At 47.0% G+C, this 13,657-nt stretch overlaps 2 protein-coding genes across 13 annotated transcripts in view; one reads left to right on the top strand and one right to left on the bottom strand.

The window, feature by feature from the left end:
* WNK1 (WNK lysine deficient protein kinase 1) overlaps positions 1–2,961 on the top strand; it is a 98,143-nt gene extending 95,182 nt beyond the window's left edge. For all 12 annotated transcript variants that reach the window (XM_066550588.1, XM_066550589.1, XM_066550586.1 and 9 more), the window contains one exon: positions 202–2,961. In XM_066550588.1, the coding sequence (XP_066406685.1) occupies positions 202–516 (315 nt within the window). In that variant the 3' untranslated portion in view covers positions 517–2,961. The remainder of the gene's footprint in view (positions 1–201) is intronic.
* Positions 2,962–5,411: 2,450 nt separating this feature from the next.
* On the bottom strand, positions 5,412–13,400 carry RAD52 (RAD52 homolog, DNA repair protein). Its single transcript, XM_066550391.1, has 11 exons — positions 13,317–13,400; positions 11,888–11,989; positions 11,203–11,296; positions 9,840–9,907; positions 9,484–9,602; positions 9,323–9,398; positions 8,231–8,427; positions 7,890–8,026; positions 7,162–7,242; positions 6,017–6,244; positions 5,412–5,777 (listed from the first exon to the last, which is right to left on the bottom strand). The coding sequence occupies exons 1-11, from the start codon at positions 13,398–13,400 to the stop codon at positions 5,719–5,721; spliced, it is 1,245 nt and encodes a 414-aa protein (XP_066406488.1). The 3' UTR covers positions 5,412–5,718.
* Between the last annotated feature and the right edge of the window lie 257 nt (positions 13,401–13,657).

The raw sequence follows: 13,657 nt of genomic DNA, 5'->3' as shown, positions 1-13,657 counted from the left end.
CTGTCTCCCTGGGATTTCAAAGAGCACTGCTGGCTGGCTCTTCACGTGGAGAGTGTACTGCCTGCTCTGGAAGGGAAGGGGAAATCTAAAGGGGAGGGTCATGGCCTGGCCCTGTAAATACCCATTGTACACCAAGGGGTGGACTGGTGGTTTTTAAAGTTCCACGGTTAAAGTTCTCTTGGTTATTGGATTACCTTTCAGGGCCCTGGAATGGCAAGAAAATTCTCGGCACCAGGTCAGCTCTGTATCTCCATGACATCTTCCCTGGGTGCTACACCCATCCCTGCAGCATCAGCTACCTCTTTAGGTCCCTTCAGCAAGGCCATGTGCCCCCCGCAGCAGTACGGTTACCCAGCAGCGTCCTTCCCCCCGCCCTGGAGCGGGCCGGGGGCGCCAGCACCGCCGCAGCTCGGCCAGTTCCAGCCCGTGGGGGCCACGTCTTTGCAAAGCTTCAACATCAGCAACTTGCAAAAGTCTGTCAGCAACCCTCCAGGCTCCAACCTGCGGACCACTTAGCCGTGCCCAGAGACCCTGCTGGCTACACCTCGGGACAGGACATGGGGAGGGAGATGGGGCCCTGTATCACTACTAGTGCTGCAATGAACTGGTAGCTTGCCAGACTGGGAATGAATTTCTCTTTTCCAACCATTGCTGTCGACTCTCTGTAGCGGGAGTTTCCCCACACACTTGGAAGGGGGAGGAGGATGATCGGCATCCTTGTGATGGGACAGTGCTTTCCACCGAGGGGGGCTGCTCTCGTGTGCCACGAGAGCTGTGAGCAGAAGCCAGGGGGTCGGTTCATACAGTCTTGCTGTTCAATATTTCTGGTTGGAGGCTGAATCCACACGTGTGGAGGTGGGAGAGCTGAACCCTAGCATGAGGCTTTAGCATGCTTCTCGCCTCTTCCTGAAGAACCAAGATCCAGAAAAAGCTGTCCAAATTCCCCTCCTCTCCCTCTCCCCAGTCAATAGTATCTGGCTCTGAAATGATGGGGCACACGAATGGACTTGTGGTGCAGCCCGTGCTTGATAGGTCATTACTGCTTTAAGTAAGATATTAACAGCTTTGACTGCAGCATTAGAGCAATTTAAATTGTTAAAAAAAATTTTTAAAGTTCCCTGCGGACATGTACTTACCATCAGTTTTGATGTGGAAACACTGTGATTATATAAATGTTGTTGGACAACAGTAGTTTAAAAATGAGTGGATTATAGAGGGTTAAAAAAGTTAAAAAGAAAAAATGGGAAAAAAAGCTAGCTATATCCTTATACTTATTGGAGACACTTTAACTTTTTCCTTTGTATTTTCATTGTATTAGATAAATAAATGTGAATGTAAAATTGTATAAATTAATGTACTTGAATACTTGTCTGTTCTCCCAGTATGCTTGCTGGATATTTTAGTGCCTTGGACTTCTCTTGCTTCTGCAGTTTAGCGTCGTCTTCCCAGCAGAGCCCAGGTGGGCAGAGGGCAAGGTGAGGGCAGGATGTTTGTGCCCAGCGCCCGGGACGTTGGAGCAGGAGTGTGCAAGGAAGGGAGGTCACCGAGGCCGCGGGGCCGAGCCGTTCTGGGTGTGGGGAAACTTATCCAGGTGGGCAGAGCTGAAGGTGAGGGGTGACAGGGGCCAGGTGGGCTGGGACAGAGGGATGCAGGTGAGGCTACAACGAGACTTAACCAATATTGGCTCTGGAGGCAGGAGGGCTGGGTCAGGAACGGAGAGAGGATGGGGAGAACGTGTATCTTTGGGAAAGGCCCAACTTAAGATGCAGTTTGACTCCAGCTGTGAAGTGGCAAAGATGTTTGGTCAGGATGTGACTTGAAGGAGAGGTGCCATTGCTCGTTGGCTTGGGCTTGTCTGCTGGGATTGCTTTTCTTACCTTTTTTTTTGGTAAAATTCATTTGAGCCAGGAACAGACTGTCCTGGTGCAACGTCCATTGCCGGCAATGGATGTACTTGAAGCAGCCGGCATCAAGAAGTTTCCTCTGTCTCTCTTGGAGGATTTACAATTTTGTTCACTCTTAACAAATTTCAGGCTGGTACCAGGACTGTCACTGTCTGTCACTTGTCACCTCTTAGTACCTGTACTGTATCTTCTGCTTTGGTCATTCTCCCTTTTTGTGTTTAAGAAATACTGGTTTCCTCTTCAAAGTCAAAATAATACCAGCCAGTATTTATGTAGTGCTGCAAGAAGCTGTGATGGATGAGGGTGTGGCTTCCTGGCGCTTGGCAGGATGTCATCGGTGTCCTGGCGGCTGGTGCATCACAGGGCTGTGACTTGTCCATGTTTGTTTTAATCTCGGAGCTCTGTTCCTTGCTGGGGCTTTAATAGGGAGGTTTTGTGTCTGCAGCTGTTGTCACGCTTTCCTTTTCACAAAGAAACATGCGAGATGCTTTCTGTCCCTGTCCCCTGTTGAGCAGCAGCTCTAGCAGCAGGGCGGGCTCAGGAGAGGGGCGGTGCTGTGGGACACGGGAGGCTCCGGGGCAGCAGGAGAGCAGCGGGCCCCGGGCTGAGGCCAGGCGGGAACCTCTGACAGGAGGGATGCAGGGGGGAGGCTCTCGGGCACACCCAGGGAAACAGCGCCGGGACAGAGCTGAGGCAGTAATGAGACAAGGGCAATACTCGTGGCACAGGAACTGGTCAGCGGGATGCAGCACATGGTTATTTAAATTTGATCTAGTAAGTTTGAGGTCGTTTTTTCACTTAATGTTATGCAAGAACTGGTTTTATTTACCATTGATTTTTTTTTTCTCCCTCCCTCTCCTCCTGTGGATGAATAACTGAAGTCTAGAGGAATAAACTAATGCTACTGAACTGTTAAATTATTTTGTTTAATATTACACTTTGAGTATCTTTTACCACATAAAATCTGTTTCTGAATTACAAGCGTTTTCTTTACATTATTTAACAATGTACACTGTAAAAAAATAAAAATAAAAAAAATAAAATTAATTGAAACTTTGGGCTTCCCTGGCCGTAGTTAGTTGTGTTTTGCACTGAACCCTTCTCGTATGACTGTGCCCCATGCTGCACTTTGTTACCTTTGTAGAATATTGAATGAAGCCATTCAAATAAACCAAACCTGCTTTGGTTGAGCTGTGGGTTTTCTTGTGGAACATCAGGTTCCAGCCCCTCTGTCCTGGTCCTGCAGTGATGTTAACTGTTACCCAATTTACCAGTTTGTCACAGGAAATAGAAGAAACCCAGTTTAATGAGAACTTTGCTTGCTCAAAAGCAGTGACCAGTCTCTGACCAGCCTTTGGCCTTTAACAGGATTCTCTGAAACAAGGTACTGCAAAGAGTGATTCCTGAATGGATCTGGGGAAGGGGAGTGGCCTGCGGGAGGAGAAGGGATCGGCTGTCACTGCTTTCATGGCTGAGAGTGTCACCAAGTTGCCGCTGCACACAACTGAGGCAGACAGGATGTGGTGGCTGTCCCTATGGAAGCAGAGGCTCAGGGAGGGCAGGCCCGGTGCTTGCTTTTGGCATTGAGGGGTATGAGCAAGGTGTGTCCTGAGCGCCCTTCCCGGCTCTTCTGCTGCCCCCCTGCCTGCTCCTCTGGGCTGCAGGTGCTCCCATCCTGCAGGGCTGGGAGAAGGAACCTCACAGCTTCTCCTCAGAGAAGGAGCTGACTGGCAAAACTCTGGGAGGGGCTAACAGTATGAAAGGCAGAACACCCAGAACATCCATTTTGCAGAAGAGCACGTGGCTGCTGGTCACTGAGACTCCCAGCGCTGTAATTTTTCCTTTTTCAGTCCTTTGTTGTATTTTTGTTGGGGTTTAATAAACCTTTGAAATTTTAAGTGAGCGTCATTTCTCGCAAGGAGGAATTTGGTATTTCTAAACACTAATTGCTGCTGCATTTCTTTCCATTTTAAGAACAGCTTCTGTTATGAGTCATGCTGCGCAAGCCTCGAAGAGCAAAAAAAGCTCCCAGTGTAAGTTTTCCTGCCCTTTTCAAAGGGACCAATCCCGAGGGACTCATTGCAGTGACTCTGTCAGAGGAGGCACAGCCATATTTGCCCTGTTTCCAGAGCCAAGGAAGCTGAGGCCGTTGCATTCTTCTTACAGACTTTTGAATTTGTTTCATTGTAAAAGTTTGGAACAGCTTTGAATTCAGTGATTTGGAAGGTCTGTGTGCCTCTTTCCTAGCAGGTATATGGTTTCAACGGCGAGGGCATGACTCAAACATGTGGAATGTGCTGCTTTCCTGAGCTGTTCTGAAGGCAGCACATTTGAACTGGCCAGAAACAAGTAGGGTGAAATGTGGAACTGTTTTCTAGATGTAATCTATAACCTGTTAATTACAGCTTGTCCTGACTTTCCACACCGAAGTCAATTCCTGTCCTTTGTCCTGTTCAGGAGGTAAGAGGATAGTAAAGGATCTTTTAAAGAAAAAGGACTAATTAAGTGATGAAGGCAGAGTAGGAGGAAGAGAATAAATGCTGACTATTCTAAATGTCTTTACAGTTAGAGCAGTGAGGCAAACCATGGGAGTAGGGTCCTGTTTGAAGCCTGAAATTGATTCTAGGGTTGGACTAATCCGAGAGTTTGTGTAAATTTTCCTGGTTCAGCTCTAACTTCCAGTCATGTGGCATCATTCTCCTTGCCTCCAGCCCTGCAGCACCAGGCTGCCCCCATGGACACCTGGGGACAGTGGCACCACTCCTGCCACGGGCCTGAGCCCTGCGGCGGCGGCGCCTGGAACTGCAGCTGCATCCACGGGAACAGAGCCGGCCAGCCCAGCAGAACTCCTCCCTGTCCTGCACGGAGCTGCTCGAAACGGGTAAGGGAGTGTCCTTCCAGCACTGCTTACTAATTCTTCCTTTGGCCTGCTAACTGGACAGACTAATCAGCGTTTGGCTTTGCTGTGACCTCTGAACCCCCGCGAGGTTTCTGTTTGCCCATCCTAAAGCAAAGGAGCTGTGCAGGTGCAGCACTGACAGCTCTAGGACACGGTGCCTCCTGTGAGGCCGTCAGCAGGGCACGAGGTGGAAGGGCTGGCAGGGCAGAGAGGCACCAACAGCTCCCAGCAGGGTTTGTTTTATAAATTCATGTTTATTTCTGTATTGAAAGGGGTTGAAAGCTTATTTAAAAACACAGTGCAGCTCCCATTCACACTCCCACGGCTCGGAGCAGGCCCGGGGCTGCCCCGTGCAGGCTCCCAGCGCCCCTGCCCTGAGGCACAGCACGGCCGGAGGTGCTGCCGCTGCACGGACCGCAGGGAAGGGCTCGGGAACAACGGGAACGGGGGCAAGGGGCTCTGCCCCGGCCGTGCAGCCACGGGGAGAGGGTGGGGCTGCACCTCAGACACGGCCAGTGCCACCCCCGGTGTGCTGCCACAGCTTGTACCTTCTGTCCCCTGGCCACAACCCCCTGCTCCCGCTTGCACTGAAAATCTCGGTGCTGGAATGCAGCACTGGGGGACAGACAAGCTGTGAACTGCATCTCATTTTTAACAATCCATTCTGTTACTGCTTAAGGCAATTTACAGGTAATATCCAATGTAGTATGGCCACAAGTCTCGTGCTGCAGAAGCACAAATAATGGCGTGGTTATAGAAAAGGGCATCTGAAATACATAATAACCTGAGAGCACATGAAGTTCTTCTCTTTTGCTTCACTATAATGTGCAGCAGAGTCCATGTGACACAATTTGGAAAGCCAGCTGCAGCCTTGTGATGTAATCCATGACAGAGGCACAGATCCCACTGTGTGCCTCACGTGGGTTCCAGTCTCCTTTTCTTCAAGCTCTGACTTCTCCTGATGGGGCTGCACCCTGCCACACAGGGAGAAAGTGAGAAATTGACATTTTTTCTGTCTCTAAGTAGGTTCCTCAATTCTTTTTCTAACTCTTCCTTGATAGGACAGTAGGATGGAAAAAAGCAGTTTTCCAAGACCACCGTCCCAGCTTCTGCAGCCAGGTCCAAAAGAAAGGAATGTTTTTCCCACTGGATTTTCCCAATCTCCCAAGAGCCCCAGTAAAGGCAGAGCTCAGTCCCGTGTGGCAGCACGTACCTGGGGTGTGCTGGGGGGCACAGCTGGTGCTGGGGGCTGCAGTAGGGGGCTGCAGCTGTGCCAGCCTGGCAGCAGCTCTGTGCTGGTTCCCCCTGTGGGGTGTCCTCTTCTGGTGGCCACGGGGTGTCTCAGGTGCCTGCTGTGCAGCTGCTGAGGGCTCTGACATTTTGGCACCCGTTACCTTCAGGTCAGTGCTCTCCAGGGAAATGTCCCAAAGTTCAGGATCATCTGGAAGGAATGAGAAAGGGATCCATGACACAGTAGTGTACTACAGAAATGGAAGTAGCTCCAAGACCAGCACATTCTTCTCCTACAAGCAGTGACCACTATAAAATTTAAACTGCAAAGCATGTCTCATGTCAGTGTGTTGTATTTGCAGGGACCCTCGTGGCAGGAAGGAATGATGAATCTGACTCCATGCTCTCAGAAGGCTAATTTATTATTTTAAGATACTATATTATATTAAAGAATACTATACTATACTAAAGAATACAGAAAGGATACTTACAGAAGGCTAAAAAGATAATAATGAAAAACTTGTGACTCTTTCCAGAGTCCTGACACAGCTTGGCCCTGATTGGCCAATGAGTCAAAACAACTCACCAAGCAGAAACAATCACCTGTGGGTAAACAATCTCCAAACCCATACCAAAGCAGCCAAACACAGGAGAAGCAAATGAGATACAAGTTGTTTCCCTTTTCTCTGAGGCTTCTCAGCTCCCCAGGAGAAAAATCCTGGGTGAAGGGATTTTTTCAAAAATATGAATGTGACATCAGTGTGCAGCAGGGTCCTGCCCCTTGTGCCCTTCAGCAAAGTGCAGGCACCACAATGTGGGACCAAAATATCCATAGTTACATTGAGAAAAGACACACCCCCCAGGTTCTGTATTGTACAGTATCACCTCAGGAAAAGGATTTATCAAACAGGTGTACAACTCTACTGAAGAGCCTGAGTGAAACCCCCCATAAAGATGGACATCATCTCCCTGCCACTCAGGCAAAGTTTGTATTGTTAAGGTCAGAATCACACTCACACTTTTGTTATTCCAATTCTTCAGAGCTTTTTCCCTTACACTGTGTTCTGAATTAACCTGGTTTAAATGCCAATGATTTAACACTTTATTACTCATCACTCTCTTGCTGACCTGCAAAAAACTCCTCTTCTATGGCCAGATCCTGTTGCTCTTCTGCTGGAGTACTGTGCTTCACAGGAGCATTGGAATTTGCTGCAAGGAGGCAACACAGAAAGAGATTAATACCAGAAATACAGACACACCCTTTGACTCCTTAACAGAGCATGAGTCTGAAATGACAGCCAGCACCACCACCAGGTACCCCCTCTTTTGTCCTAGAGCTAAGGCTTAGAATGCAGGAAGTAACATTCTGTACCTGATGGCATCTGATGAGCAACTGTGCTACTTACACGTGGTTCTTAGCCTGTCCATCACCATGTTCCTGCTACTTTAATGTGTAGCCTGTCCATGCCATGTTCCTGCCACCACATGGCCCCAGATTCCCCATGAGCCAAGGGCAGTGTATCAGTAGCTCGGGCAATATCTGTTTGCTTGCAGCTACCACAGCCAAGTGCTGCAGCCTCAGATGCAGCAGGTTAATGGTGCTGGCAGCAGCTGCTTGAGGGTGGCTGGGAAGTTGCAGATTTAATGATGCAGCTTTAGAGCTGACATTGCTGACACTTTTGGAGCACAGAGGGGGAATATATGAAAATGCTCCTGCCTTTGGCCTCAGAGGTGTGTTGATGGCACAGCACAACAGCACATGAAGCTGGCCAGGCTCCTGTGCTGTGGGTAACCTGTGCCTGCTCTCTCTCTAGCAGCTCTGATGCAAAGTGCCAGGCTTGAATGCCACTGCTCACCCTGTTTGCTGCTGGGAGTGACTCCTGGGACCTGCTGCTTTTTCTCCATCTGCTCCCGGAACTGCTGCTGCAGCCGCTTCTGGCGCAGTTTCCTCTGGTAAGTGGCATCACACTCCATGGCCAAGGAGTCTGTGCTCCTGTTCTCCCACCCACAAACACAAAGTTAAACAGGACCTCAGCAATTACATCTTGTGAAGAAAAAAGCCATTAAGAAATAACAGTCAAGAAAATCCACTGAACTAGTGCTTTATGGCATCTTTGGAATTGAGCTGTCTACATGTTTTAAAGGCCCAGTAATTTCTAATACAGCTTAAAAATTACATTTATAACAGCAGTCTCACCTGGGAGCACTGGGCTGTTTCTGATCTGCTGTCACCACAGCAGCCTCTGTCTGGCCAGGCTTACAGCCAGGTGTCACCTCACAGGGCTGTCTCCCTGCTGCATTCTGCCTTTCCACATAGCTGCTGTATCTTGCTTGCTCTATTTCAGGCTCATAGTCCTGCATTTTAGCTTTGACCAAGTCCAACTCAGGGGGTACCTGGTCAAGGAGAAAAAAGAAAAGGTTCAGAAATTTCTATCATCAACTTAATGAAATAAGCACTGGTTAAAAATCTATTTTGTTTGCTCTAAGCTGAACAATAAGTTAGAAACCTGAAATGCTCTTTTAGTACCCAGTAATTCAGACAGTTAATAATTGAATTCCTGTGACTTTGTGTTGGTTTAATTGTTCAGTGCTGCAGGGCAGATGGTGAAGTCTCCCCACATGCTCTGCAAACGAGAACAGGATTTTACAGCTTCTCACAGCCCCACAAGGCTGTTCCTGAGTGAGTTTGTTTTACCAGTCCATTGTCCTGCTTGTGCTAAAGGGCAAGGCCAACCTTTACTGAGTTTTGAGGAAGGTACACCATTCCTGTTTATTAAAGATGGGATGTTTTGGCTCTGTCACCTTACAAGTTTGTGGCAGTGCCTCTAACAGACGATGTCCCTGGCAAACCAGAGACCTGGGCCATCTTTACCTTGTGAGGTGTCACTTTGGATCTGCTCCTACAGTGTTTGACAGGACTGCCTTGCAGCTCTAGGCCTCTAGCAGAGTTTGGCAAGTCCTACTGTGATTGGAGGCAGCTTTGCTATGGAAGTCCATGGATCAGTAGCTGCAGGAGGCTTCCTTTTCCCTCTTTCCACAAGGCAGGTCACTGCCTAGAAGCCTCCTGCCCCCAGCTGGTGCACAGCAGGAGCAGGCAGGACCCATGGTGGCTCCTGAGGTGCTACTTGAGGAACAGCCTGCTCTGTGTGTGTGAGCTGTTTGCTAGGAAGGCTGCTGGTCTCAGGAAGCCTCGGGAATGAGAGGCACTGCCAGCAGCACTGCCAGCAGCACTGCCAGCAGCACTGCCAGCCCTGTGCCTGCAGGAGCAGGGGCAGCCCCTGTACCGCACCTGCCGGGGAAGCTTGTTCACGGCTCGCAGGTAGTCCTTGTCCAGGATGCAGTTCCCAAGGGCATTGCCAAAGCACCTGAGAAACAAGAGAGCTCACTGAGACTGGAAACCTTTCATCCCACAGAACTTCTGAAAAGGGGCAAGTGCTCATCTTCACTTACTTGAGTGCTCTCTTCAGTCCATCTGTTACTGCCTCCTTCCTTGCCTTTTCTAAGGATAAGGCTTTAGATTTCAGGCCTTCACTGACTCCATACCCCACATCTTCATGGTATGACCCATCCTGCAGTACAATTTCAAATATAAGAGGATTTTGTACGTGCAGGTGCTGTGCTCTCCCAAGCCTGGGTACTTGCTCTGGGCTGTTTGTTCCACAGCAAGGTCAATGTTTAGGACACCAGCAGGTTCCCTAATGCAGGGCAGTACCCGAGGACTGTGCTCTGACCCATGCAAGGACTTTCATCCACAGCTTCAGGCAATTGCTCAGCTACAGTCAGAGCCAACAAAAAAACCCATTTACCTTAAGCTGAACTCTCACAAAAGCACAGACACCCACGTAGAACCTGCCATTGTTGAGGTCAACAAAGTCTGGAAGGAGATATTTGAAGTGTTAATGTATAAAATCAATAGTGGAAAAGCAACTGTTGTCTATGAAAGTAACTTCTTTCTTATCATCTAGTAGAAGTCTGCAGAAAGCCTGAATTTCTAAGGAATAACTAGCTATGGCATTATCTGAGAAAGGTAGAAGTTTGAAGGATGTCAGTCCTTTCTTGACTGAAAAGGGGGAAAGAAAATGGTGGTGCAGAATAGATGGAAAGCAATGAAGTAAGTTGTTCTATTTCTAGAATCTACCAGCCTGAGTTAAGAAAAGATTTCTGAAGGTGGGGGAGAAGGAAGAAGGTAATTTAAGCTGCTGCTTTGACCTACTTCAGCAACCAGACTTCAGCATAAGCACAGCAGATCTGCAAACAAGGACAACACTCCTCTGGCAGGCACTATTTCAGCCATCAGCATGGAAGAGGCTGAAGCTTTAAGATCACCTGAACACATTATAGCTGAAAAATTTTCCCAAAGTTTTCTGTTGTAAAAACCTCAGTACTGGGTATTAGCTAGAAGAGAAATCTACAGAAAAAAATGGGTCCCTAAAGATTAGGGGACTATTAACTGAAAATATCAACTGGTGAGAGTCTAAAAATTACAGGTGAGTATCAAAGTTGGCTTAGGACTGCTGAGTGTTAAATGTTTAATTGTAATTACTCTTGACTGAGTGTACCCATAGAGATCAGAGTCTTGATTAGAATAGCTCAAGAATAATCATAAACACACTCAGAATAATGACTAAGACAGAACTAAAATGAAAACAGCTCCATTATTATTCAATTTCTCTCATTTTTACTAACTGTTAAGACACCTGGAAGTTGCTCATGCCTGTGTCCAGGTGCTTTGAAGTGATGAAGTTGTAGCAGCTGAGGTCTCTTGGTCTGTTCAGCCTGGAGGAGGCTGAGGGGAGACCTCAGTGCAGTTACAACTTCCCTGAGAGAGGAAGAGGAGGGGCAGGCACTGATCTCCTCTCTGTGGTGACAGTGACAGGACTCAGGGAATGGCCTGAAGCTGTGCCAGGGCAGGTTGAGGTTGGGTATCAGGAAAAGGATTTTCCCCCAGGGGTGGTTGGGCCCTGGAACAGCTCCCCAGGGCAGTGGGCACAGCACAGCCAGCTCAAGGAGTGTTTGGACAACATGGAGTGACTCTTGGGGTGTCCTGTGCAGGGCCAGGAGCTGGACTCGATGATCCCTGTGGGTCCTCGTGGACCCCTGTCCTTTCCAATCACGTTCTGTGATGGAAACTATGAAGCAAAGACTTCTTTGCCCCCAAGAGACCCTTACCAACATTCTGCTGAGTGACTGAGTGAGCCCAGCCATTGAAGCCAAACATTTCATTGGCCAGACTGATGACCTTGTGACCCTCAATGTAACAGACCTGAAAAGAAGAGCACATACACATAAGTATATATATATATATATATATATATATATATATATATATACATGGCCTTCTGCACACATCTCTGCACACATTTAACACATACCATCTTACACTGAGGAAACCCAGCTAAATTCAAGGTTCAGATAATGTGAATAAAAGGCTGATAGTGCAGCTTCAGGTGCATTCTCTTCCAGCAAATGTGGTGGGGATTAATATAACAACAAATATGACTTAATCAACAGAAGGCAGAATGGGCACTAAAGATGGTAAATGTAGCCACTATTATATAATGTTTCATATAATCCAATTGTGGGAAAAAGTAGGGATAACATCTCAGTGTTGCACAAGTAGACAAATATTCCTTTGTAAAAGATGAAGCACTGAAAAATTAAGTCTCTTTTTAAGTGTAAAAGGAAAATCTGTGGCTCAACAAAAGCCAGAACTCATGCCATGCTCACTTTGCATTCATATCTGTGTATTAAACTACAAGAGGGAAATTAAATAAAAAAAAATAAGGACTATTGTAACAAGTTAAACCCTAGTTTTCCTGGGAAGAAGGGAGTTGAACACCATGTTTGCTCCTACCTTTTGCCCTCCTCCTGCCTGCCGGCTGCTGATGTAGTCGGGGCCCAGCCTCTGGCGCAGCGCGTGCTGGATGGCTCGGTACTCGCTGGCCGTGTACTGATACTGGGCAAAAACAGCACAGCAACACCTCACTCACCTCCCTGTTTCAGCTCCCCCTCCTCTCCTGACAGCACTGCTTTATCCCACTCCTTCCCACATGGGCATGAGCCAGTGCTTGGATTGGGTGTGACAGGCAAGGAAACACCTCAGGGTGAGTACGTGCCTTAGATTGTTCTTTTCTCAGCTTACTGTTGATAGACACAGGCATTAATTACTGAGCTGCAGCAATTATTTTTCATTTATAATCCTAACCACAAACACACATAGAAATTTCTATATTACTGCTCAAAACCAAAACATAGTATCTCTGTGATCAACAAGAAACTTGCATTTAAAGACTCCAACAAAACTGAAGATGAACCATATTCCACTGCCACGTGTCACCAGGGCAGGGAGGACAGCAGCTCAGGAAAACTGAGCTAAATAGTTTAAATAGGAATTTCTTGAGTTATCCAATTTCTTTGGATAACTCCAACATCACTGCTATGATTGGAGAACACCAGCATCACGGGAAGCCTAAAGTGTTGGAAGTTTAGGTTTGTCTTAGATATCCAATTTACAAAATGTAGCAAAGCCTAAATGTATGTTTATGGATTTGAGAGCTGAAAAGTTTGTGTTGTTATGGCCTGAAGTGGGACAGAATAGAGGTTTCACCACTTAAATCATAACAGTTGTGTATGCATGTACTGGCTGCCCTAACAATTCAGCAGAACACAGAATTTTATAGTGTTTGTCTGTGTGCCATATAAATTCCAACTCCTGCCATTTAGCTTTAGCTTTATTTAAACTTAACAGTAAAAATTTTATCTTTTTCCTGACTCTAGAATGCAAGCCTGTAACCAAAAAGCCTAAGGAAAAAGCAAAAATACACAAGCTTGTGCCACATTCAGGAACTATGGAGAAATGCCTAGCATGGAGAAGAGAATTCATCACCAAAAGCTCTGCTCAGTCCAGATAAAGTTTTCTTTTTTCAAATAATTTTACAGCTTTTCAAAATAATTTTTTAATAGCTGAAGGCAGTTGGCTTTTCTGAACCTGTACTGAGAATATGTGTAAGCATGACTCAGGCCATGTGGGAATAAGAGAGAATAAAATGAGACCCACTTTTAAGGTACAAGAGGTAAAAAACCTTTTGAGAAGAATCCAGACCAATTCATTATAACTCGAGGCATGCCAAGACTATTGCAGAGAAAAAAATGTGAAGTTCAGTAGGGTGCAGCATGATTCCAGCCTTACTGTGCCCAAGTTGAAAAGGAATAAACATGCAGAGCAGATTTCCAGTAGTGTGAGCCTGCAACTTGCATTTCCCTGTTGGGCAAAAGGAACTGACCTGTCCAAAGGAAGCCACTGAGTCCCCAGTGTTGGAGCTGCTGCTGCTGCAGCTCTCACTGTCCTTCCCCTGGCTCTCAGGCATCCCTGGAGGTGAGAGAAAATATAATCACTGAAGAGCACAGAACTGACAGTCCATATGAAGACATGGCAAAAAGCTTATTCTAAATATCACACTTGTAAAAAACTATAAATGTGGTTTTTTTTCTCTTTTAGGTAAATGTGAAGGCACTGTACCATGCAAGGGAAGAAAAAAGAATTCCCTCTTTCAGATTCTTCAGCACTGTCTTCCTGGACCACTTTTAATATCCATTAATACTTTGATAAAAAGCAGGGACAACT

The sequence above is a fragment of the Molothrus aeneus genome, chromosome 5 (genome assembly GCF_037042795.1).
Source record: "Molothrus aeneus isolate 106 chromosome 5, BPBGC_Maene_1.0, whole genome shotgun sequence".
Classification (NCBI taxonomy): Eukaryota; Metazoa; Chordata; class Aves; order Passeriformes; family Icteridae; genus Molothrus; species Molothrus aeneus.
The sequence above is the reverse complement of the archived record's forward strand: the minus strand, read 5'-3'. Positions and strand labels throughout refer to the sequence as shown.